Here is a 26,856-nt window from a genome sequence, read left to right on the forward strand (position 1 = left end):
TATAATCGACAAGTCACAAACTGATGCTGTCTAGTGACTTTGGAAAGAAAGGCCAAGTGTCAAAGGGGAGATAGTTTAAGAATTTTAAGGAGAGAAGCGAAATTTAATTAGAGAACTCGTGAGACGAGTTTTACAACGACTAGTCGTGGCAGAAAACGTTGTCAGCGACTATAAGTCGTGTGGCCTCAAGACTCGGCCCGTTGTTGGTTTGGCAAGGCCGCTGCCTTTAAGCACCGGCGGCGGCCAGTCGTGTGAGGGTCCCGGTGTGACGCCACCTAGCGGTCACTGACGAAGCTTGCCCTTGAGTCGTAGCGAAGGCCGGTTCAAACAACCTTTGGAAGTGTGTTCGGTGTTGCGATTCGTTGCGCCAGAGAACTCTTAGCAGAGTTTTGGCGTCCTACGTTCGTAGTCCTGAGAAGGACTGATGAGTTCTTCGTGGCCTTTACTTTGTCGTTGGCGGGCTGTTGCTGGCTGGGAAGGTCGATGGAATAAGACAAGACGAGTATGTAACTTTGAAACTCAGGAAGTTTTTATTTCTTCAAATATTGCCCTAGCTGAGTGACCGTCTTTAGCTTTGCTGGCTGTGGTAACCGGAGTCTCACTGGGTGCCAGGAGATTCGCGGCTGGCTGTCGGAGGCAGGGGTCTCACTGGGTGCCAGGAGATCCGCTGCCGATGTGGCGTGTCCGAGAGCTCGAACAAGAGTGAGCTCCGCCGGCCGGGCGCGCTGTACTTATACTAGCGCGCAGCGGCGGCGCGACGCTGCGGCGACGCGCCATTGGCCGGCGGAACTGGGGTGGGGAGCGCACGCAGCGGTCTTGCCGTCGGAAGACGGAGGAAAGGCGCTGATCCGAACTCGGCGAGTAAAGCGCTCGAGGAGTGCGGAAGCGGCGCCGATCCGAATGCGACGTTGCAGAAATGGCGCGGATCCGACTTAAGGTCGGATCGCGTATATCAAATCATTTCATGGACGTGTGGCTGAGCGACAGAGAGAAGAGAGAGAGAGAGAGAGAGAGAGAAAAGTGAGAGAGGGAGAGACGAAGGGAGCCGAGAGAGATTGTGGCAGAAAGAAAAAAAAAGCCAAGTTTTAATACTTTGGCAGAGCTAGCGAGTGGATGGGGTCTGCCGCCGCCTGCCTGCCTACGCAGAGAATTGTGAAAAGGCTTAGAGCGAGCTAAGGCTAATCCAAAAAGCTTTCACCGACGCATAGTCGTCGAGGTTTGAATTTGACGAAAAACATATCTCCTCCTCTCGTGCGTGCGTGCATATGCCCTTGGCGCGCAAAAAGCTATATATTCGCCGCCTCTCACCCTTGCAGCTGCAGCGGCATATTCGCAGGAGTTAACTCGCCGTGAAGGCCGCACTCGACTGTATGCACGCCTAGGGATAGGGAGGAATAAAGTGTCTTTTCTCGGAGAATATTAATATTTCAATTTAGGTTTATATAAACTCTCGAAAAGGAACGTATAATATTTCTCGCTCGGTGAATCGAAAGCATGTGTATGTAAGTGACTTCTCTCGTCGCTTCTCCGATTTCTCCAGCAGCAGCAGTGGTGGCATTTCCATCGTCGTCGTCGTCGTCATCAACGAAAGGATTATGAATCCACAAGCGATATTGAAAAGTTTAAAAGCGAGTATGTAATCCTCTTAGTCATGCGCGTCGTGTTTCCCCGCAAGAGCTAAGTCGTCGTAGTTCGTAGTCGTAGTCGTACTCGTCGGTGCGATAAGAAAAGGCAGCTGCTGCTATTGCCACACGCACAACAAAAGTCACACACACACACACGTACTTTATACGTATATAGGGTGAACGCAAATTGATTTGCAGCAGCGACGCAGAGCCGCACAACACGAGAGAGAGAGACAAGTCGCTAGCTCGCAAGCTCGAGTCGTCGCAAGTATATATATACGACCTACATCCCTGCGTGCGTTGGTATATATATACCAACACGCTCGCATAAACTCAATTTTGCGGCTGCACGTGCACAGAGCTGGATGTATATATACGACGTACATACATACAACAACGATCGCGCGCGCCGCAATTCGTCTGCGGTCTCAAGCCTGACACGCATTCCCCCGCATTTACACGCACGCACATACGCATACGTATGTACAGATCTAGCATTTACAGCACACACACTCGTGCACGTTCGTCCTAACATCTTTGACTCCTTTCTCCGGCACTCGACTGTTGCCGATCGCATAGTTGCATCGGGGGTACAATTAGATATAAAAGCATTCGACGCGACGCGTTATGTGTAGCGGCCTTCTCGTAATAATACGCAGCAAGCTCGCGAGTTTCAAGTACTATAATCTTTCTAAATTGGCAATATACGTACGCGCGAGTAGCTCGATTGATAATTCACGAGCGTCTGGGCGTATATTATACGCGATTGGCAGTAACAACAACAACGATCTGCCGCTTTATAAATTTCAGCAGCCTCGTGAAGCTGCGCAAAAGTGCTTAGCACCGTGCATTATAAACGTATATGTATATAGGGTAGAGAGGATAGTACTTGGGCTATGCTAATTACGCATTCTGAGCGCTCGTGCCACTGCCGGTGCGCTAGTTGCGCGCTAGTAGGGAGGCGCATAATGACACATAAATTAGAAGGAATTTGCTCGCTTGCGTCATTATGTGGCGTCGAGTGGGCTGAAAAATTCATGGATTCATTTTGCAGCGGCATCATCATCATCAACCAAAGCTCGATCTCTCTCTCTTTATATATACAACGCTTTAGTTAGATACAGCATCGGCACGCAGAATTCAGAATCAAACATCGGCCCGAATCGACCCTTTGACGCGAGCTTAACTGCAGTACGACGGGATGCAATCGGGTCCTGCACCGTTACGATTCTCCCAAGCATGTAATGCGCACTTGGATAGGCATCCTATAATACGCGTGCTACGTGTGCGTGATATAGCGCAGTGGCAAAGGCGCCTTTCAGAGCTACGTTCAAGAGCGGTGCTCGGTTGCGGGGCTCTCGTCGAGTACAGACGCGCACCTTTGTGCCGAGGCCGCATGGCCCGACTGCTGCTGCTGCGCTGGCTTCTTTGGCTCTTTACGCGTGGCAGCGGCACGGATTGAAATTCAAATGGCAGCGGTACACGCGTGTGTGCGCTATGTGCGACGCCGGCCAGTACGTTGCTTTGGCCCTATTTCGGTTTAGCCTTTGCTCCCCTCGGGGCTAATTGCCTTCGATAGCGCGTCTCTCCTCCTGCGCGAAATCAAAAGCGACGTGGCGAATAATGGAATCAAAAAACTGCTGCTTTACCGCCGCCGACGCCGAGTGTCGCAGCCGATCAACCGGAGATAAAAAAAGAAGAATCGGAGTCAAGAGTTTTGTTCCAGGCGCGACAAAGCTTTGTTCTATCTGTGCAATGGGCGATTAACGCGACGAGCTACTACGACTACTTCTGCAAAAGCTCGATGCTACAAAGGAACTTTTTTTTCCTCCCTCCTCTCTGCGCTGCCACGATAGCTCGCTCTTTCTCCTGAATTTTGCGCCCCGAAGCGAATTCAAACTATCGTCGTCGCAGTCGTCGTTCGACACGCACAGATAGAGCCTTCGGGCGAGATTCAAAAGCTTCGGCTACGCCCTGTAGGTCTGCTGCTCGCACCCCCTCTTACATATATACATACAGATAGATGGATTCACGCACGAACACGTACAGACGCAAGTACATATACGTATACGCGCGTGTGCAGTCGGTCGTCTTCTCTGTCCGAAAGTCGAACGTGTGTTTCATTAGCTCGAGCAAATTGAGTAGCGTGAGATTATATATTATATACAATATAATAAACTACCAACGAGGCCTGCGGCGGATTGTACGTAAGGCATATCCTATGTATACTATGTAATAATAATAAAAATACGAGATTGGATTTTCGTCGGCTGCCTAGACACGCGTAGGATGTTTTATCGATACATTCATTGTTCGTCATTTTCCTTGTACGGTACGGCACACCCTTATACACACGCCGTACATTTTGTTGCCAGCTCTCAGACTGCGTAGATTGACATTAAGGCGCTGCCGAAGCCAAGATGATGACCGTATGCTAGGCTGCTAGCGCATAGGAGGGTGCTGTCGCGTACGAGAAAAAAAAGTTGTATTATGTGGACACAAACACGTGGGAGATGAAGAGGCTGTCAGAAGCGAGAAAATTGATAATAAATATATCGATGATGATATATATACGATATATATAAATCGAGGTGGATTTTTCGAAAAAGTTCGTAATGCAACAACTCTTGGACCAAGTTTCTGTGTCTCTCTCTCTAGTCGCTCGAGCTGAAATTGTTGGCTATTCGCGTGCGACTACGACGACGACCACGACGATTTCTTTTTCCATGCACGTAGGCTATGAGAGCACAATGGAAGATGAATCGAGCGATTGCCAAGCTTCGCCGTGGCAGTAGTAGTAGTAGTTCGCTCGTCGTTTCTCTTTCTCTCTATAGCGCACAGCGCGAAAAGTGGCCAAGATTTGCATAATTGTTTTTGGTTTGTGTAGCCTTAATGAAGAAAAATACGTCGCGCTATTCTCGCCAACGGCCGTGCGACTTTGTCTTTGACTTTTCTCTCTCTCTTTCTCTCTCGATGGAAGCTTAGAGAGGCGAGAGAAAAACACTTTAATTTGCCGATTGAAAGAGAGAAAGAGAGAAGAAAGAGCGAAAGTCTTCTCGTGCGGGACGGGAATTCAGATCGGAGTCGAGGGCGGAATAAGTTAATTTGCCCCGACGACAAGGGAGGAGAAGGCGCGCGACGTCGAACGTCAAGGATTCATGCGCGCGAGGAGACTTGGTTTATTCACTCGCGTGCGCCTCTATTTGTATTGTTAAACGAATCGACGCTTTCTAGGTCACAGGAGCGCTCCAAACAATTTTCCAAAAGACGACGATGAAAATTTACCAAATCGATTGGCAGAGAATATATATATGCGCGCATGCGGGTCTAGACGACGACGACGAATGGCAGTAGCGAGAGAGGGAAAAAATACAAAAAAAAAAAAAACAACACACACCTCGAAATAAAACGGAACGAAGAAGGAGTAAGGAAGAAAAAAAAAGAAGAAGAAAATCAGCAAGCGAGAGGGAGCGACAATGTACTTTCCAGCATTTTAAAATCTCTCGCAAGAAAGGAGAGAGAGAGAGGAAAGATAGAGATGCGAACTGTTATAGGCTGATCACGTGTACTGTGTCCGCCAAAACGAGCTTCGCATACGAAACTTTCGTGCCACTGCTATATACCAATCCCTAATCCCTTTCCCAACGCTTCTCTCTCGTCGTCGTCTACCCCCTCTGGAGGATGATGCCACCAGCGTTGCTGCTGCTGCTGCTACTCTTCCCTGCCTGCGCTGAACATTACGTGCTTTCGCGCCCTGGCCAACTTTCTCTCTGCTATACAACTACCACTACTACTACTACTACTACTACTACTACTAGCATTGCTGCGAGGCGAGGGAGAGCCAAGGACTGACTTTATGTGTTTTTGATTGTTCTACTAATATTGCATGAACTCGTCCGTGCCCTGCCAATATACGTATATACATCTTTACACGAGCGCGCCATTAACGCGATTCCTTATGTATGCGCGCACCGTCGACCTTCTATTATACGTGCACACATCGAATTTTACTCGCCCGAGTGTCCGTCCGCTCGAAATTCCCCGAGCTCGCTTCTGAATTTCTGTCCACTCCCCGCCGTTTCGCAATGATTTCGAGACCCTATAGACACGATTAATTTATACAAAACTGCTGCTGTAGCATCAGCAGGGACAACCTTGAATCAGATTTTTATTATATCTCGAGTTTAACTCGGATCGTCGAGGAGAACTCTCGTCGTTATTTTCAATGCGCAAAATTTCAAGAGCGATGAACATAATATACAACAGAGAAAAGAAGAATGAAAAATAAAACTATTCCAAGCCGCTTGTTAAGCGTAATGCCGATGTTCGCATCGCGAATGTTTAAACATACAAAATGATTTGTACGCAGCCCGAGAAGGTAATGGTTCATGCATCCGTAATTTAACGGATGAAAAATTGCTTATATAAAATAGACAATCCTGCCCGACGAGCAGAGAGTCGACGCTTATGTACGTATATATAATACACTCGAGAAATTTTAATAACGCGGCGCGCCGGAATATCAGCGGCGGTGCAAAAATCGCAGACTCAGCAGCAGCAGTCTGGCTACAAGAGATTTGAGCCAGAGTGAGTGCAAAAAGGGAGGGAAGAGCACAGCGAAATTACGCACGGAAAGCTCCGACGATTTCCGATTCCCCGGCATCTGTCTGTGTCTGCGAGTTCTTATATATATTCTCGCCGCTGCTCTTCTACCTCGCTCGTCGTCGTTCGATCGTCATTATGCCCTATTTATATCTCCCTACAATTTGTCTTTGATACGTCGAGGCCGATTCGTTCTTTCCTCCTTCTTCTCGAGGTATAAAATCAAGCTCGCCGATGGCTGCATTAATTGCAGTTAGAGCGAGGATCGTCGGGGAAATTTTTCGTGTTTTGACGCTCGTCGTCGTAGTCGTCACCGGCAATGCTGCTGCTCGCACACAGAGAGCCTCGAGAATCGAAGGCTTGAATTATCGGATACGCTCGGCAGCGTCCAATTACCGAGGCGCGTAATTGGGCCGACGTTTTCTGCTGAGTCCGAGTGTTCTTTTTTGCGCCCGCCTCGCAGCTCGCCTCGGTCGCTTCGTTTTCTACGCGCTTTTCGTTTAATTAAACCGATTAAGCCCCGGGATTTTTGGTCGAGAGCAGCATCTTTTTCGCAGCGATCCGGACACGTTTGTTTGTAGATGAGCTGCTGCTATAGAAAGAGAGAGATGCGATGGTGCCTCGGGCTCGAGTGAACTTACCGAAGGGGGCCGCTCGTTCTAAGCTAAGAGTTTTTCATTAAAGACGCGAGAATTATTTGCTCATTTGATTTTTTACCCACGACAAATGACCTCGTCCCACAGATGCATCAATTTCTACTGTAGAGGTGGAACTTACCTGAAACAAATGAAAAAATACAAATTATTTGATGCTCTGAATTAAAAATATGTAAAATGTATTACATTTCGAATGCATCCACGTTCAATTTTGCGCGTAAATTTAGTCGCATGCAAAAGAGCGACGCTTCCAAGAGTCATAAAAAGGCAATTCTGTCGCGCACAAAAGGCAGTTTCAAAACTGCGCCAACTCCGAGCTGATGCTCTCGAGTCAACGGCGCATCAACGTGAAGAATGTCTTATAACACGCGTATGTGTAAACGCCGCACACGCACGAGAATATTTTCGTAGCGTCGTTGAAGAGGAGAGAGCGCGACGAGCTGCTGCTCCTGCGGCGCGCCGCATCGAGAGAGATTCATGAATTGTCAATGTGTCGAATGAATAATCGAGCTGGATAAATTTTGCACGAAGCTCGATCTCGGACTCGCGCGGGTAGATAGTAGTAGTAGAAGCGGAAAAAAGGAGTCGTCGCGCGGCTTTGCTTATAGACACGCGGGGGAAGCGAGCAGTGCAAGCACGCGTGTGCGACGTTAAAAGGGCAAAATTTATTCAAACTTAAAGCGAGCGAGCGACGGTGGCGTGGGTGGTGCGTGTATGGCGCCGGGGCAGCGCGATATTTTTTCAACGAGATCTGTCGTCGTCGTCGAGAGGTCGCGTGGGGGCGCAGAAAGTGGAAAATTATTCGAACTCTGATAGAGTAATGGGCCGAGTAATGCGATGTTACGGCTGTCGGTCCACGCGCGCGTGTATGTACCTATACATACGATTTTTCTCTCTCTCTCACTCTCTTTCGCTCTTCTGCGCTTACGTATAACGCGATGAAGTTGTGAATTTCGCACACACTCGTTCACGCGCGAGGCGCCTGTCACGCACTGCAACGCAGTAGACAGCGAAAGACTCGCTGCTGCTGCTCTCAATTATATTCACGACGCGTTTACGTAGTCAAATTTTTTCATAGTTTTTCCTATCCGAGGCGGGATAGACTCTCGACGATGGTATGTAAATCGAACGCGAATGGGTATGATAACTACGATATTTCGGTCGCACTCAACGCGAAAAGAAAAATAGTAAAATATTTTATGCACAGGCGAGAAGATAAAATAAAAATAAAAACAATCAAGGCTCTAGCTATTTAGATAAAAGTTAGCATATAATGGCCTTGATCGCGGGTTTAAACAAAAAAGCTGCTATGCTGCAGCGTGTGAGCGACAACAACGGCAGGCGCACGAGGCATGGGAGCTGCTACTGCTGCTGCTTGCAGACAGGTATATAGTACATAGCAGCTTCGCCGCTGTTTTCCCCATTCATTGTGCGCATCGACTGGAACAGAGATAGCACTCTTAGTTTCCTCCCGGCGTCGTCGTCTCGTCTCCCTCCCGCACCTTCCCTTCGACTCTGCCTGCGAAATGCCCGAAAACACGAGCGCACACACGCACACCTTTTGTCCTGGGCCTCTAAATTTTTTTCCCTCTCTGCTCTTCTCTTCTCTGCTGCGCGTGGTATATACTTTTGGCGCGTGCTTCTGCTAGGCTTTTCATCGATTTTCCTCTCTCACTCTCTCTCTCTCTCTCTCTCTCGACGCATATAAAAGCGGATATGAACGCGAGCGAGCGAGCGGAAACACGACGATGAACAGGGGTTGGAGGAGGGACGCACGCGATAGGATAGGGATAGGATGCGGGGGGCGGAGGTGGAGGTGCTGCTGCTTTAGCGCTACACACGCACACACATACACCAACATTTATTCTCATCAGACACGAAGCGCAAAGCTCCGATAAATGAGCTCAGCAGCCTCTAGCCTCGCACTTGATATTGAGATTCGTTCGGTGGAAAGCGTGTACTTTTATCATGCAAATGTTGCAAAAAGGGAGAAAAGAGATAGATACTACGCACACGATGCGCGCGTGAAAGAGAGGGAAGAATGAATTCTATTTTGATTATTATGCGTTACTTTGAACACTCGTGTACGTGTGTGGATGAGTGGGGAGCAGCAGATTTGTATCCGCGATTTATATATAATACATACGTGCTCGCGCCGACTCGTTAATTAAAAATAATGGCGAATACGTTTTCGTATACCAATGTGAGCAATATGTGTGAAAATGTGCCTCTCTACTGTGTTATGTAGATGTACGTGGGGTGTGTGTATACCTGTCGAGAGCGCTCGGCCACGCGGAATCCAGATTAAGATTATTATTTTGGTCCAAAAAGTTGTCAATCTCCATCTTCATGCTGTTGTTGTTGTTGTTGTGCTGCTGCTCGAACAGGTTCTGACGAAAGCGTAGCATGTCCATCATAAAATCAATTTTATCCAATTGTTCCTTATAAAAAAATCACGAGCTGACGATCCTTTTTCGTCAAAAGTCGAGCGAGCGTGATTCAGGAGATTCAAAAACAAAAAACTGTGAGGGCAAAGAAAAAAAAACATCGAGTGTTCGAGTCATCGATTGATCAACAAAATACGTGATATATTTCATTGCGTGCTGGAGAAAAAGGGAGGAGAACCATAGCTGCTTCTGCTGGCTTACGCAGACGCGTCGATGAATTTTACTCAAGAGAAAGCATCGCGACGTTGGGAATATTTGCGCGCGGACACCGACACCGCAGCAGCAGCGGAGAGAAAGAAAAATAGCGATCTGTATACATTATGCTTTTGCCCGATATCAAGCTCAAAGGAGAAGAAAACCGCTGCTGCTTCTTCTGCTTCTACACGCAGCTTATATAGCACGCTACGGCGAAAGTAGCACGCGCAAACGTTAATCTCACCCCCACTATTTTTTTTTTTTGATGCGCGCGCTTGCTCGACGATCCTCTCTCTCTCTCACTCTACCGCACCAGAACCCGAGCGAGTACTTCCGTTGCTTACCGCGAGTAGCGAGAGAATTTCCAAGGGGATGTTACTTAAAAGAGTAACCCGGAGGTCCTTGGCAATCACGAGAACTTGCTGCGAGTCTCTCCCTCTTTTTTTTACTTTTTTTTATTTTTTTGCTCGTGCTCTACCTACTTATGGAACTTCACTTTGCTCTCTCTAGCTGCTACACTCCGAGATTCCTTCTTTTTTTTTTTTTTAATGCCTCCCTCTCACTGAGTGAAAACGGAAAGTGGGTCATTTATGGATAGCGTTTTTATATAAGATGCTATTTTCAGCATGGCGAACCCGAGCGACCGATGATTTACACTCGCTTTTTCACTAGAAAAAATAGCTCGTACGATAACGTATTATTGCGGGGCGCACAGAGACACACACGCGCTCGGTGCGTCGGCGATCTTTGCGCGAATCGAGAAAAAAGATTTTTTAATTTCATTCGCGCGCAAGCAGCACGTGGGTAAACAAATGTTGCAAAAATGCAATTAGAGTTTGAAAAAATCCGGAGGGCCCCACCGAGAGAGCCAGCGGCGACAACGGCGCGCGCGCGCGTCAGCACAAATTGTTCTCCTACTCCTCCTCCTCCTCCCTTTTTTCCAGTATAGAAAGAAAAAAAAAAGAAAATTTATTTTTTTTCCGTATGGCCTGTGCACACACGCACGAACACACACGCGCACACACTCACTTGCAGCTGCTGCAATATAAAAGGCGGCGGCGGCGGCGTCACACGATTAACAACACTGTTTTATTTTATACAAGAGCGCGGAGACTTGTACTGTACTATTAAAACGCAAATATTAAAAAATTCACGTTGGACGTTGAATTTCGCGTACGAATACGACAACAACAACAATAATAATTAACAAATTTGCGCGTCAACTACTTTTTCCGTACTTTAAAAAAATGCGAAAAAATCAATTAATTTCGGCTATGCTTGTGCAAATACAACGAGAAAAACAGAGAAAGAGTCGAAGAGTACCAGAGACCTCCCGTAACGAGATAGCGAGTCAAACTGAGGCGAGTGTACCGCGTTCGTACCTATGGTGCACGGTACATTGTTACAAGTCGCGCAGTTTTCGTCTATCTCTGTCTCTGTCTCTCTCTCGCGAGCGAGGATGACACGCGCTTCGTATAGGCACGCGCGGACGTAGGCAACATTCGGAGCAGTAGCATCACAGCAGCAGCACCAGCAGCAGCTCCTGTAAACAACGCAAACAGTCCCCTCCTGACCTTTGAGACACTGCGAGGTACATAGGCGTATGTAGGAGCGCGACGCGACGCGCCGAGACAATAACAAATCGTCGCAGCCGCCGCCGCTGCGTCTACACGGTCTCTCTCGCGAGCTGTACTGTACTGCTATGCGCGAGTGACTGTATTATGTGTGCGTGTAATACACGAGAGCATTCCTCGTGCTCGCAGCACAACGATAAGCCTCGCGCGTATTTCGGAGCTCAGCTTACTTTTATAATGTACGCTTGATTCGGCTGCTAATATTTCTCGTATTATATAGAGGCATTTTAGTCGTCACATACACGGCCTAGCGCGACTTTTCTAGAAAATTAATTCGAAGGTCCTGCACTCCTCGTAATATTTTTTGACATCGCTCCAAACTCGATTCCTTCCCTCCCCCCGCCAATATCCATCTCATCTGCATTCGATCCGTATACGGCTTATACACACACACCCGCGCGTGCAACCTGTTGCCTTGCTCGTTGCGGAGCTCCGCGCGCTCCTATATCGTCTATTTCATTTGGCTCCGATGTATATAGCATCGTATATACATACAACATAGGGTAAAAGTCGATCCGCCTACTTTGCCTTCGGGCGCGCGCGCGGCGATCTCTCTGTATTATACACATTTTAAAGGCCAATGTCGTTTGCTCTCTGTATATCGCGTGCACAGGATTACATACACAAAAGTTCATAAAGCACAGAGAGAAAGAGAGAGAGAGATAAGTTCATCGATCGCGATCGCTTTTCGTATATTACCAGAAGAGTCGATGCGAGGCACGCGAGCACGTCGAGAGTCGTTGGATATCAAAAGTGTGCAGCGGCAAAAGTCTGGTTCACAAATGACTGCGTGGAGGGTGCGGCGTCGGTGCACTTTGCCTTGAGCCGGGGCCAGAGTTTATTGCCTCCGTGCGCGGCGACAGGAGGAGTGGAGTAAGCGGCAAGGAAAAGAATCCGAGCTAGAGTAGCAGCACACATAGTAGTGGGCGTACGCGTGGAAAATTTCCGGATATCTCGGCTCTCTCTCTCTCTCTCTCGTCGTTATAATACGTCATCTGCGAGAGACGTTTTCCTGGGCTCTAGCTAGCTACTACTTCTATATGTACGAGTGCGAGCCTGGGCTGCAGCTTGTACGTAGTATACGTATACGCCAGTTGCAGCGAGGGAGAGAAAGAGAGAGCAAAAAATAGCTGCAGTTTTTACTACGCCGCCCGTAAATCGTCGAGAGAGAGAGAGAGAGAGAGAGAATCGTCTTTCCTGCGGGGCCGACTACTGCTATGCCACCCGCGCGAGGAGGAAGTTTAACTCGCGAGCGACTATAGGAGCTGCAAACAAAAACTTGGCTTTAAGCTACCGAGATTTTTTTGCCCTGAAAAAACCTCTCCTGCGACGCTCGATGTTGCCTACTATATTATATGTGCTGCTACTGCTGTCGTTGCTGATGCTGCAGGGGTCCTGCACCGACGTCGCATGCGCAGCAGCAGCGACAGCTGCCTTGTTTCATTTTGGAATATTATAATCGTGTAATGGCTGACACGACAAATACACAATGCAAACATTTGCAGAATGTGCCGCCGCCGCTGCAGTAGTAGAGAGAGAGCCTCAAAATTTATGAAGAGAGCTGATACTCGGGTGTGCGCGCGAGCGAGAGGGAGTCTATTAAATCGTGCTCGACTCTCGCGTGTACCGCGATATATTATATATCAACGAGCTATCTCTCTCTCTCTTTGGCGCCATACAAATAAATGTAAATATTTCGGAATTGAGTGAGTGAGACACGAGCAAACATTTGCATTCACTTCAATCAAATTAATACAACGCGCGCGGGGGGCACAAGTGTAAAAACTCGTGTTTAATTAAATACATCTTGTATAGCAGCAGCAGCAGCACACATATAATAATACATATAAATCGAGAGTCGAGCAGCACAAGCAGCAACAGAGAAGGTGAATATACATAGGGAGGGACAGAGAGTCGAGCTGCAGCAGCGCCTGCCTCTGCGGCATTAGCCTTATCGCTGGGTATATCCATGTGCCGTTGTGCAGGCTGCGCGACTCTCGTTGGCAGCGCCACACGATCGAGCCGAACGAGCTTTCCTTTCCCTACCTATATCTACCTTCTGCTGCTGCTAGCTAATATTGTAAAATTGAAGCGCAAATACACGCATCTGCGCTTGTAAAGCAAATAATATCGTTGCTTTGTCGAGCTGCAAAGCAAATTCTATATACATGATTTGAAACAAACACCGAGCGAAATGTTTTATATTATTTTTATTCGTCACTATAACGTATGAATATATAAAGCTGCTCCGATGGAGTCTCGCACAATATACACTCGAGAGCTCGCAAGGGATCTTGCATCGAAAATTAATAAATTAATGTACACCTTATATACGCTATTATTATTATATGGCACACGAGGCTTTAAACGCGCTGATCGCTGATCGCCTGGCCGCGACACTTTAACGACGCAATAACTGCCTTGCGAAGCTCGTGAAAGTCAAGTCGCGGCGGCTTTCTTTGTGCTTTCCTAGCTCACGAGTTATATGATACACACACCCACACACTTACATCGGGGGATCGTTGATCGGGTCATCGAACGCGCGAGAACCCAGGCGGATATATAGCGCCCAGGTTGCTCTCTCTCTCACTCTCATAAATGACCAAGTTTAATGGATAAGCCTCAAGGGCGTCAGCGCGGACGCCACCGCCGCAGTGTATGTGCAGTACTTCCATCTCGGCTAGCTGCACCGGTCAGTTTGGCTTCCTCGAGGTTCAAAGTTCCTTGTGCCTAGGAAAGCTGCTTAGGAGGAGAGTCTCTATACATGCGAAGCTATACGTACGCGAGTTCATCCAAGTATCGACTTGAGAGCATGGAACGATAATATAATTACGGCGTACGGGAGAGAGAGAGAGAGAGAGAGGGGTTAGGTCTAACTTGCCCAAGCAAGCTCGGTCCGATATTAATAATCTTCGACGTAATCAAGATCTCGGAGAAGATGACGTTATATATAAGGGGGAGTGGAAGCTTGCGCTAGCGCACACGTATTGCTTCTCTCTCTATCGGTGCTCAAAGTGCTTGGCGATACACCACCGCTGCACCTATATATATATTGTATACGTGAATGGCTGCAGCACGCGATGATCGAGGCCTTTTTGCACGCCCGAGCATTAAAATGAATGATTGAAAACGTTATAAAGAAGTTTTACGAGCAATTAAACTCACGGCTTTAATTTTCCGAACGGACTATAGGTAGGGGGTAGCAGCAGCAGAGAAAGTACCGGAATATTCTTATACCCCGAAACTCGATAGCTGCACTGCAGCTTCTTCTTCTTCTTCTTCAGCCCAGTTTCGCGCGGGGCGCAATATAACGCGGGCGAAAAAGGAACGAGCGAGACTGGAAGGACACTTTAAAGCTCCTAGCGTTCGACACACAGGCACAGCGCCCAATTGTTTGTCCTCCTTTTTGCGCTTTTGTGTTCCTTTCCTCTATATTTTCTCGTATATATATCAGTGCAGCAATAGCAGCAGAAACAACGCTATACACCGTGCAGCAGCAGCAGCAGCAGCAGCTAGAGCTGCAGCGACGCGGCAGCTGAGTCGCGCGCTCGAAACGAAAACAGAAAGGATAATGGTGAAAAGCTTTTTATATAAATCACTCTCTCTTCTCTGGCTAAATTCTCGCTCTCTCTCTGTACACTTTGTCCTATATATTAAGGTAAGTACTGCAGCAGCACGTTTGAATGTGTCACAAAGCCCAACTGTGCTCCTTATCGATTTTTCCCGAGAAATTATATTTCAAAATCGAGCATCTGTAAAAATCGTCCACGACGCATAGACGCACAATGAGCAGTAATGAATCTTCGCGGTGGGCGCCTTTGTTGGTCGTCGGCCCAGACGACGAGCGAGCGGTGATCAATTCAGCCGCAAATAGTTTGCAGTGCGGTGTGTGCGTCGAAGAAAAAGAGGGAGAGAGAGAGAGAGAGATCTAAATCGTCGGTGCGCGGCGGTAAAATATATATTATTGCGGCCCGGAGATTTGAGATTCGCGTGACTCTTTCAATTTCAAAAGTGCCAGGTAGTACATGGTATATATAGTAGTTCTAGGGGGGCGAGCTTTTACTCTATCATTTTGTACATTCACGCGCGCCGTGGCTTTAAACTAATGATCTCGTACAAAAATTATGTTTTGTGGATAAAGCGACTTGCCCCACCTCCCCGAGTTCTTACACGTCGTAATGGCCTGTCAGCCGCGCGAAAGGAGTTGATAATTTAATTGGTTTTCTTTCTTTCCTTTTTTTATACCTAGTGATTTCACCCCCTTACGAACTTGTATTATGCACATTGCTTGTAAGCGTTACTGCGAACGAAATAAATAATAATTCGAAAAGCTCTCGTAGTTACGTACTCCGTTCGCCGCAAAAATTTTCGAAACAATGCCTCTCGTCGCGACCACTCTTTCTTTTTTTTCGCTCGAATTTTCGGGACAAAAATTTTCTTTGAAAGCAGGAAACTTTGTTATATAAAGCTCGCAGCCCATAACATCGGCTAATCCAGCTCTCACGTGCTTGTGCGCGCGGGCGGGCGCTCGTGTATTGCGCTGCGGCGAGCAGATAAATTACCAGAGAAAAATTGTCCTGCCTGCGTAGTAAATATAAAGTGTAATGAAAATTCAGGAAGGGGGCTGGTCGTACATGTACACGCTCGCCCACGTACTGACCCTTGTACGTGTATATTGCGGGGGTGCACAAGCAGCAGCAGCAGCAGCAGCACAACCATTCAGTTGCGAATTGTATTGGATTACGCGTGTATTGTACAATGTATAACTCGTAAATACGCAGTGTGAGAGAGAGAGCCTCTGTATATGGAAATCGAGGAATTTTTTGATTATGAAAAAAGCCTGCATTCGTACATTATGACTATGTACGTATGTATTTTTTTTTGCTAGCCTGCCTTTGCCGGACTCTCTCTCTCTCTCCCTCGCGAAACTCCGTATCTCACTATTTTTTTGATACTCTGTCCGGCTATACCCGGATTTTTTCGTTATTAAATCACCGAGTGGTATACATTACACGCATTTTTTCTTCTTCCCTCTCTATCTCTCGTTTTGTATACGCTCTCGACAACGTGGGTCAGGGATAAAAAAAAGTTTTTTTTCCATTTCGAATTAAAATTCACGCGTGATTCGATATTATTCGGAACGGTCGAACAAAAAGCTCTCGTACGTGTACGTGAGCCAAAAGGGATGAAAATCGAATCCAGTCGTACATATATTTCTCTCTCGATGCCGTATAAAGCTCGGCGATGATTTTTCTTATTGCGATCGCAGCGCGTCAGACGCGTATACGTACGCGTCGTCTCAGTCTCGTACTTCAGGCTGTGCGTAATAGCTTGTCGCACGGCTGATAGGAAAACGTCGCCTGCACGGCTTTTCGCCCAGAGAATTTCCCTCCCCCTCCCCCGTTTGAGTCGAGACGCGCGTAATAGTCAACGTAGACGCGTTATTTACCCGATGGATAGTACATCTGCTGTCGTCGTTGACTCCTTATCGGTGAAATTTTCCATTCTTCGAACGGGCCCCTATATATATACGCGCGCGCGGACAGCTCGCAATCACGAGCGGCATTACATTATAACACTAGGTAATTATATATACTCAACGCAATAAAACGTATAGCGCAATCAAGAAAAAAATAAAGAACGAAAAAAGCTGCGAGGAGGCTTTTAATAACTACTCGTAATTCACTCACTCTCGCGGCCATTCATTCATCACGTTGAGCGCGCGGGCTGGATTGTATATAACCCGAAGCGGGAAGGGCAGGAGAGAAAGGCTTTAAGCGCGCGCGAGCGAGCGAGCCCTCGAGAGTAAGAGAGAGACGTACGAGTATGTAAAGCTCGAGAGTCTCGGGGCGCGCGCAGTAAAGTAACGGAGTGCACGCGAAACTAGGTTGGAAAGGCGTTTAATAAAAAAAAAAAAGAGGAAGAAAAGAAAGAAAAAAGAAAGTTTCTCGGCTGTGCCGCTGTATATAAGCGCAGAGTACGCACGGCACGGCACGGCATCAGCGGCGTCTCCTTTCCGTTGCGTAAACATTAAAGTTTTAAGCTCTGTTTTCGCGTGCATTTACTGGCGCTGCGCGCCAAGAGTAGCTGTATATACATGTAGTCGTTAGCGATCTGCTGCCTATGTGTATATGGCGTTACAACGACGACGACAGAGCTTCAAAATATTTCAACATTCAAGGCCGCGCTGTCTTCGGCATTAAAGCCCTCGCTCCTGCGCTGCAGTCAACAAACTGCGTTACGTATACATTATATTATACTTTTTCATCGAGCCAGTACTCGAGCTCGCAGCTAGCTGCAGTTCCGGGGGTTCGTGTTTATCGTTGGATTTTGAACGTCGAATAGCCTATTGTCGATCCTTGTACGCGTCGTAGAGCCGGGACAAAGAGGCCGGAGCCACCCCCGACGCGTACAAAGCATTCGAGCTTAACCGCTCGCGTCTATTTTCTATTCTTTTATTATCGTAACTCTGTGAAAGGTGCCTATATCGGAGAAAAGACGCAAAAGAATCGAGTACATATATAGCTTCATGAATGTCAAACGATAATGATCAAGAGTTTAATTATGTAGTCGTAAGCTCTCGGTGGTCGTCGCGTATAGCTCGGCGCGCGTGTATAACGAAGTTATATTCATCTCTGGACATTCCCCGCTGCTGCTGCTTACGATCGTGTCGTATAGGGTTCGCATAAATTGGAGCCGAGCCGTACAAATTTGTCCCTTATGTATTCATCGATTAACCCCTTTTTGCGTCGTCGTCCACGTCCGTGTGACTGTCCTCGTCGTTGGACCCGACCGCAAAATTTTAATTAACAAATTCGTAAATTTTCTAGCCGCCGCTGGACGAATTCTATTAACACGTGCGCGCGTGTATATGGTATATAACGCTCCCCCTCGAGAGTATTCCACGCTCCGCTCGGGACGACGACAAAAAGTCGTCTCATCATCGATAAATTAACGACGGCCCAGAGGTCCGTCCGTATACGTCAACGTAAGTATGTATAATTTCGCATCAGCGAACATCGAAAGAATAGGAAGGACGTTTGCCTCGTTTGTCTTTTACTTTCGATTCAATTGGATTAACTTTCCATCAAGGCTTATATAGAGCAAAAAATAATTTTTGAAATGCATTCATTTATCAGCCGAGCTCGAGTCCGGATGGAATTATGCCTGCTGCGCGGCTCTCTCTCGAGTAATTGAACTCGCTCTCTCTCTCTCTCGGCTAATAAGCTTTCCGCTCATGCCGATGACATAAGAATAAATTGACTCGATTCGTTCTTTTTTTTTTTTTAAACGCGCGAGTGACCGATGACGACGTTGCGAATCGTATGAAATTTTCCTATATCGAGCGCCTAAGTGCATGCAACTCTTTGAGTTTTCATCGATTACATACGTACTTCATAGCTTTGAGATTATATTTAATGAAAAATTGAATCACGCGTTTTGCATATATCAGTGGTAAAATCGATTCCTGTCCGTCTCGCTCGAAACAACATTTTCATAATATACGTAAGCGCAATACTCGGAAAGAAAAGAATTTGATATTCCGGCGCATGAAAAATATACATCCCAGGAAAAAAGTCTTATAAGTCAGACTAGAGGTATGCGTGCTGCTGCTGCTGAAGTAGGCAAGCCGGACAATGGCTCGAAGACGCGGGCGTAGTCGTCGCTTTCCTGGCCCTTTGCCAAGCTACGAACGAAACGACCTATAGCCCTCGGAATACCTCCACAAGTGAACTTGCAGCGGCGTGCACGCGCGCGAACGGCACATTTATTATTACCGACCGATAGAGAACGAAGCTTATCGTTATTTTTTTCTTTTCTACCTTCGATATCAACAATGGGAGCGGAGAGACAGAAACGATGTATATATAGGATCCGGCGAGGCACACACACAGGTGGTACCTCCACGCGCACACATCCACACTTAATTTATGCCGGACAATTTTGGAGCTTTGAGACACTTGGGCGAGCTCGCAAGCAAGAGAGAATCGCTATGGCTCGCAAACAAGGTGTCTGCTGCAGGCACTAAGAGGAGAGAGAGCTTCAAGGAACCAAGGGGCCAGAGATACAGCTGTAGCGTACAACAGCACAAGGTGTACAGCTTATGAATACGATTACGATACCGCAGCGGGGCTCGAGCGCGAGGCAAGGCCTGTGCTGCCGCTGCTGCTCCTTTATGGACATTGCAGTCGTAAATTTGCTCTCTCTCTCTCTCTCTCTCTCTCTCTCTCTCTCTCTCTCTCTCTCTCTCTCTCTCTAACGGATATGTATGCGCTTGTTTTGTGCCATGTATTATATACACGCTATACGAGCAATAGTGTGCGCGCAAGCCGTGTGTACGTAAGTTTTATTTCCTCGACAGACATACACTATAACGCGTGTGCGGGTAAAATTCCATAATGCCTTGGCTGCGCATTGAAAACTGATCGACGACTTTCGCTGTCGTCGTCTTGGATCGATTTGTGATATTCGACGAAGCCGCGTATACAACAGTATGAGCTCATCCAAGTGCATTGGAATACTACTTCTATAGCGAAACGGAGAAAAGTTTTGATCGAGTCGTCTCGAGACATCGACTCGGCCAAGAGACGAGCTTGCAAAATCCAAACTATAATACGCAAGAGAAACCGCCGATAATAACAAAAGGACAGCAAGTCATATACAACGCTCCTGACGTGCCATATAATTAGGCCGGTTGCTCGCCTAGGTCATTGTGCTTACAAGGACGACGCCCAAAGTTTGTGCACGCACGCGAGATGACGTAATTAGCCGCGACTTGGCGCACGGGTCGCAGAGCAGGAAAATGATTTTTCCTGCGCGCGCCCAAAACTTGGTACTCGGCCCCAACGTAATATTTTCCACTTGACGCTGTTGTTACAAAGCCGCACACGCCGCCATATATTTTGTATACATACACATACGCGCGCGTCCGTCGGCTTTGAAGCTTTTAGCGAGAGGCGTGCAAGCTCTATGAGCTTTTGACATGACGTTGCAGCAGCACCAGCGGCGGGGGTGGTGGTAGTGGTGGCGGCGGCGGCAGCAGCTGTTGCTGCAGCTCTATACGCTGTGTAGCACCGCTGTGTGTATGTGGGTGTGTGTGAGCGAACTGTGTCTTTGAGGATAAAAAGAAAAACTATGGCTTTTCGACATGCGCGCTGTACTATATAGTAGGCGGCAGCAGCAGTGGCATCGCACAGCACAGCTTTTGTGGCAGCAGCAGCAGCCCCACACACACGAGTGCTTATAATTTCGAAATCAAAAGCAGACGGCGGCGGCGGCGTTGGGGGCGCAAGCAAGGATCATGCTGCTGCTGCACGTGTAGCTTAAATGCGCGTCGAGCTTCGCGTTCATTTTGTATTCATGCTAGGCACGAGTCTCTCTCTCTCTCTCTCTCTCGGCGTATATAATACGCGCCTGTGTGCACGAGGCTACATAAATATATATACGCCTCGGCGTAATATCAATGTAAATGCTTCATGTGGGTCAGAGCTTTTTCACGAGCTTGATGGAAGCTGGACAGAGAGAAAGAGAAAGAGGCGACTTTTCCGACAGAGTACGTGGATTTATTTTTCAGAAGAGGAGAGAAGACACTCGATCAGAATTGTAGTACAAGTTCTCATGCGTTTAAGGCAGAGTAGCGAGGTAGGCAGGGGTGTGTCGCGCGTTCGCTGCAAGACGGCAAATTAGCGCGAGTCGCGCTCAGCAGCCGTCTTGGGATTACAGTGGCAGCTTCTCGGTACGCGTCTAACGTCGTCGTCGTCGTCGTAGTCGTAGAGGAGGCTCGCCGCAATTAAGTGACGCGCGCCTCGTGCGACTCTACGCGCGCTAATTACGGTATAGCGGAACGCCTAATAATTCGAGGCGTGTTCGTGCGTATAGGCGCGCGCGCCGAGGCAAACAGCCCCCCTGCTAGCAGCATCAAAGGGCATGAGAGCTCAGACGCGCAGCAGCTTCTCTATCTACTATGTATATAGTATATAATGCCGCGCTGTCTCTCAGCTGTGTGTATACCTCAATTTCATTGTGCCGAGAGAGAGAGAGAGAGAAAAGCAGTACAAAGATGTATACAACGCTACGCACTCAACACCTGGAAACGGACAAAGTCGCAGCGCAGCGACGAGCTTAACGGCGATCGAAGAACTTAATTACAGCTTCGATTCCTCGTTTTATAAAAAGAGCAGCAGTAGCAGCAGAGGCAATTTAATAATATCGAGCACGAGTGAAAAGTCAATATATGCAAAATAAATTGTTGAAATTTAATATCAATCGAAATATAATAATCGCGGGTATTGCTCGGCTATCCCGTACCGTTGTCGTCGTCGTCGAATCGAAGGCTCATACACGCAAGCAGCCTTCGATATATATTCCTCTCTTTCTTTTTCTCGCACGCGCTGCGAATCCCGGCGCAATGTTATTATTCTACGCTCTCTCTGTGTTTACATTGGGAAAATCTCCGCGCGTAGTCTGGCATCATCTTCGGAAAAAGCCTCTGCGTTATACCGCTCTGGCGCTTTCGCACGTATGTATGTATAGGCACTTATGTATACACAGTCTCATACACTCTTTTCTCTTTCTCCCACTCACACTCTCTCTCTCTCTCTCACTCATTCTCTCGATATTTTTCAAGGCTCAGCATTCAATTACGTTGATTTTTCCTATTTCCTCGAGTAGCAGCAGCAGCAGCAGCAGCAGGCGGGGATGTATAACGGGGGTCTGGCTGGCTCCTTCCAACACATACACACACCCACACAGCAACAAGTTCGACAAAAGAGCACGAGCTTTTCTTTTCGATCAAGCCAAGAGCAGACGGCTTCGGTAGAGTAGAGCGTAGAGTATAGAAGCGAGACGCGAGCGGGCGGATGGAAAAAAGAAAAGAGCTTTTTATCGAACGCGTATACGGGGTGGTGCGTGACGTGCGGACATGACGCGCGTATATATATATACGCTTTACGCAGCAGGGCCGAATTTGCTCTTGTTCTCTTGTCAATTCTCTTTTTCGCGCGCGAGCGTGCCAGGAACTACAGGCGCTCTCGCTCGAAGCTCAACTTGATATACGCGCGGCGGAGAGAGAGAAAACTTCGCAGCTGTTATACGTAATGCTTGAGACGTATGCGAGAGAGAGAGACAACGTGTCAGCGCGGTATATAGCGCTGCTGCTGTATTTGCTGCGCGCGTACATCTCCCTTTTTTTCGTTTATATCGGGGTAAAATAGAAGGTAAAAGCATCCGTCGAGCGCTGCAGCTCCGTTGTAAATATTCAATAATTACACACATTGCGCGCGCGTAACTTGTCAGTCCGGGCATCGGCGCTCTATGCTCTCTCTCTCTCTCTGCATTGAACGCCAGTGGCCAGTGGCCAGAGCAGAGAGAGAGTCCATTTAATATTCGATGAATCGTCAAAAGAGAAAAGGGAATTTCACGTTCCATTTAAAGCTTTTGCGCGCGCGAGCAGCAAAGCACATCGTGATGCACACACACACAGCATACAGAGAAGAGAGATGATGATGATCACAGTTGGGAGCAACGTCATGTATTCATCGTCTATAGCCTCCTAGTATATTAATCGTCATGAAAATAAGGGTGAATAATGTCATTAAAGCGGCTGGCTGGCTGCGGAATGAAAAGAGAACGAGCATAGCCGCACACGTTACGTTATTATTTTATACATATATAGCGACATAATGTAAAATGGCCTTTGAAGGCGGCGTGCATTGTGTGTAAGTATTTACAATGTGTGTATATACGAGCGCAATGTCAATGTCCCCGCAGCGGCAGCAGCAGGACACACGCACACACAAAATAAGTCGTTTGCGAAAACGCGCGTATTTACGAGAGGGAATCAGAGTGTATGGTAGCGAGAGGGACGGACGCGTTATTTAATACGTCGGAAAGAAAATGTACTCCATATACTCGGGCATGTGTACGATAACTGCCCCCCGAGCCGCTGCTGCTGCTGCTAGCTGCGCACACGGGTCATAAGCTTATACGGCAATTCGTTTCGCACGATCGAATCCCGGAATGCTGATGGAACGCGTACATACGTACACACACAGACACATATGTGCTGGCCAAGCTCTCTCTCGTGTAGCAATATTTGGCCAGCCTCGAGTCTATAATATAAAAACTGTTTCGAGAGCGAGACGGATATAATAAAATGTATGTATATACGTTTCAGAGCTCTTTTACCTAGCTATATATACCATTACCCAGAGTACAAATCAATTTTCCGCAAATTCGATATCGTTTTCCCGACTGCTACTCTGAGAATGCGTCGTCATGCATATATACAGTGGTATATAGTATTCGAGCGGAGCTGGTATTATACGCCGCGTGGTTCGCGTGTCTTCGCGATGGCACACGCGATAGCCGCCACCGCCGCTTCGGAATAGAAGAGAGAGAGAAATTGGGTCAGTACCGTAATAGAGAGAGAGAGAAAAGAGTCACACAACTCGGAGGCAAATCCCCGAGTCCGTACCAAGAGTCGAAGAGAGGCCATTGTCGCTCGCACGCGCGTTTTCTTTGCGCGAATATTATTTTGCGATGCGCAACACGACGCTTATATTGTCCTCTAATTAACGCGCGCGCGCGCCCCGCGGCCTTTTATCTTCTCCGGGCAATCTCTGGCGAGCGAGCTTTGTTTTGGCCACTCTATACCATTTCGCTCGTGTACCCTATGCACGCGGGACGATTTATTGTGTATAAAAGAGATGCTTGTTTCGAGCTTCTGTGCGTTAGGTAGCTTTGTTTGTAAACACAATGAATGTGCGTGGAGAGAGAAGAGGCACGAATCACTCACGTATATAATCCACGATTATTATCTCGGTCAGAGAGGCTACTCACCTGTAACAGAAGAAGAAGAAAACATATGCAATTAGTACTGATATTTCCACAAAAATTTATTCATTTATATAAATTAGACGGGGGCTAAATTTATCGAGGCGCGCGAGTAACTATATGGGTACGAAACAAAAAAAAAAAACTATTCGGACACGGGCAATTGAGCCAGCAGCAGCAGCAGCCATTTACGAGAAAGCCTACCTTGCTCTCTCTCTCTGCTGTACTAGCTAGCTAGCTGCATGCTTGTATTCGAATTTATAAGGTTATTACTGCAATCTATGCTTCCTCTAGAGCTTGCAGAAGAGAGAGAGAGAAAAAAAAGACTACGACGTCGACTACGACGAAGAAGAAGAAGAAAGAGAAAATTCCGAGGCATGCATTATTTCACGCCAGATTAATTTTACCTTTGGCTCTCCGCCTTGCCTCGCATTTCTATGGATCCTTATGTATACGTATATGTATTAATGGAGAGAGAGAGAAGAGCGAGGGCGGGTTTATATATAGGTATACATTACGCGACGGGGGCAAATTGTACCTCGAGCGCCCGGGCTCGCTGCTACCTATATATGTCTGTATTATATATAGATGGAGAAAAACGCAATCTACTTGACTGTGCCATTCGATCGGCTTCTCTTTTCATACGATATATATACACACAAGACGACGACGACGACGACGACGACGACGACGACGAGGGCCAAAAAAAAAGACGGACACGAAATGAAGCCGAGCAGAGAGAGCGACCGATGATAAAAATGTGCACGCTTACATAGTAATTCTGCGAAAGCGAAAGAGAGAGAGACGGAAAAAAAGTAAGTATTAACTCTGCCCTCCCTCTATCTCATTCGCAGAGCAACGAGTGCATTTACGATAAAATTGACGACGACGACGACGACGACGACGACGTATAGCATATGCGCGTGCACACGCGTACATGTACATTTGCGCGAGTAAATATATATCGATCTCAAAGAGGCTGAAAAAAAAATTGTTCGCTCCGTGGCAAGCCCATTTTTTTCCAAATGATAAATAATAAAAAATGGATGCGAGCTCGAGAGAGAGCTTTGTTTTATTGTTCTTCGTAAAAAATTTAGCCTTGGGCGTACGACACCGATCGCTCTCCTCTCTCACGGTCGAAAACTGACCGACGACGACGACGACGAGGCTGACAAAGCTCTCTATAGTCACGGCGCATTTTTTTTAGTCCGCGAAAGCTCAGCAGCCGACTCGCGAGAGCCTAGGCGACGAATTACATGAAATGGAGCTTGTGCATCGCGCGGAGCGTAAATGCATTACTACAGCCGGCGGAAAAATTGACACTGATGAACATGGAAATTCAGCCACTCTCGAGCTTTTTTTTAATATTTTTTTTTCCACGCGCGCATGATTTTATCATTTTTTACCGTTGTGCCCTTTGGAAGCTGTACACGCAGCACATGCAGTACGTATATAGTGGAAACGTCTGTATCGATCATGGCATTTTTCGAATAATTGATACGTGTAAATTCCAGGTAAATTTCCCTGCAGCGCGTGCGAATGCAAATTTGATGGAAATTCATCGTCGCGTTCCTACTTTTATATCGCGCGCGAGTGAGAGAGAGCCAGCGTGTTTCATTACGTTGATACTCATTGAGCGAAATAAAATGTCAATTTTAAAACTATTTATGTTTAAAAAATTTGATCATTACATTATTGCCCTGCAGGCACGAGGCATTTTCCAATTTTATCATCGGACGCATTTTCATTTTTAGCCCAGAGAGCCGAATGCGAACATTTTATTAGCTGGATAAGCTCGGACGATAAAAGTCATAATTATCGAATGAAAATTTTATTTCATGCTCCAAAGGCATGATGTACGATTTTTAACCGAGTTATAATGTATACCTCTATATACTGCACAAATTCTTCATTTGATTTTCACAAAATTAAAAAAAAAAATGGATCAATCGATCGGCTTCGTACTTTGCGACGTATGTAATATATATCGGGTGCCGCGCATGAATTTTTTCCTCCGCTGCTGCTGCTATCGGCGAGCCCGATATTCGCGTATATATATCGGCACACAGCTAAACGTACTTTGAAGTGGACTAATGGCCAACGATTACTCTAGATTTGTTGCCCGACGAGCGTATAGTACGCCGACGATCTTACGAGCGGTAAATTAGGCGCAAATGTCCAGCGTGTCGAATCGGATGCGCGATAAGACTTTATCGATCAATGGCGGCGGCGGAGGGAGAGCCGAAGATGCGTTACACAAAAGGCACAGGAACGGGGCTCGGCTAGCTTTAAGCTCTAAAGCATTATTTCTTCGTTAATCTGGAAAATGAGAAAAAATATCGCTTTTCCCCCAATTTCAATGAGAGCACGGTAAATCACGTCGGGCGAGAGCGAGTTTCATATCGCGGCGAGGCCGTCCATCAAGGCCTAATTAGAATTCATCGTATATATATACATCGAAACGCATTGCGTAGTATACGAAAGTTCGGCCACCCCACCTCTTATACCAGTGCGGATCTTAAACGACGAGGGAAATTAAAGGATTAACGATTGCGAGCGCCAAAACGTGAGGGCCAACGCAGCAGCAGCAGCAGTGAAATTCAGCTTGTTAGTTAGGCTCCGCGCGCAGCCCTCCTCTGGAGGATTCTCGATAAGAATGGCGCACAGGCCGAGGAAAAAGTCGTGGTTATCTCAGGGTAATAAACTTTGGATAGAACAACAGCGAGAGAGAGAGAGAGAGAGAGAGAGAGAGCGAGTAAGCGAGAAGGAAAGGGAGTAGAGCTGAGCTGCCGACGAAGGACTGCTGCAGACCGATTTTCAGCTCCCTTGTGACTGTGTGGGCCGAGGTAGGTAGGATAGGTAT

The 26,856-nt window shown here is 47.2% G+C and overlaps 1 protein-coding gene across 21 annotated transcripts in view; it reads right to left on the reverse strand.

Annotated features, from left to right (window-relative positions):
- Window positions 1-26,856, reverse strand: part of LOC106648581 (CUGBP Elav-like family member 1) — a 211,396-nt gene that overhangs the window by 92,075 nt on the left and 92,465 nt on the right. Inside the window, exons 1-2 of one of the 21 annotated variants that reach the window (XM_023459510.1) lie at window positions 10,555-10,876; window positions 9,155-9,405 (exon numbers count right to left, since the gene is read on the reverse strand). The exons of the other annotated variants lie outside the window; for them this stretch is intronic. Of the exons in view, the coding sequence (XP_023315278.1) occupies window positions 9,155-9,300 (146 nt within the window). The 5' untranslated portion in view covers window positions 9,301-9,405; window positions 10,555-10,876. Of the gene's footprint in view, window positions 1-9,154; window positions 9,406-10,554; window positions 10,877-26,856 lie in introns of those variants that run through there. 21 annotated transcript variants of the gene reach the window in all.

This window comes from Trichogramma pretiosum, unplaced genomic scaffold (assembly GCF_000599845.2).
Source record: "Trichogramma pretiosum strain Unisexual culture from Peru unplaced genomic scaffold, Tpre_2.0 scaffold7, whole genome shotgun sequence".
NCBI classification, from domain to species: Eukaryota; Metazoa; Arthropoda; class Insecta; order Hymenoptera; family Trichogrammatidae; genus Trichogramma; species Trichogramma pretiosum.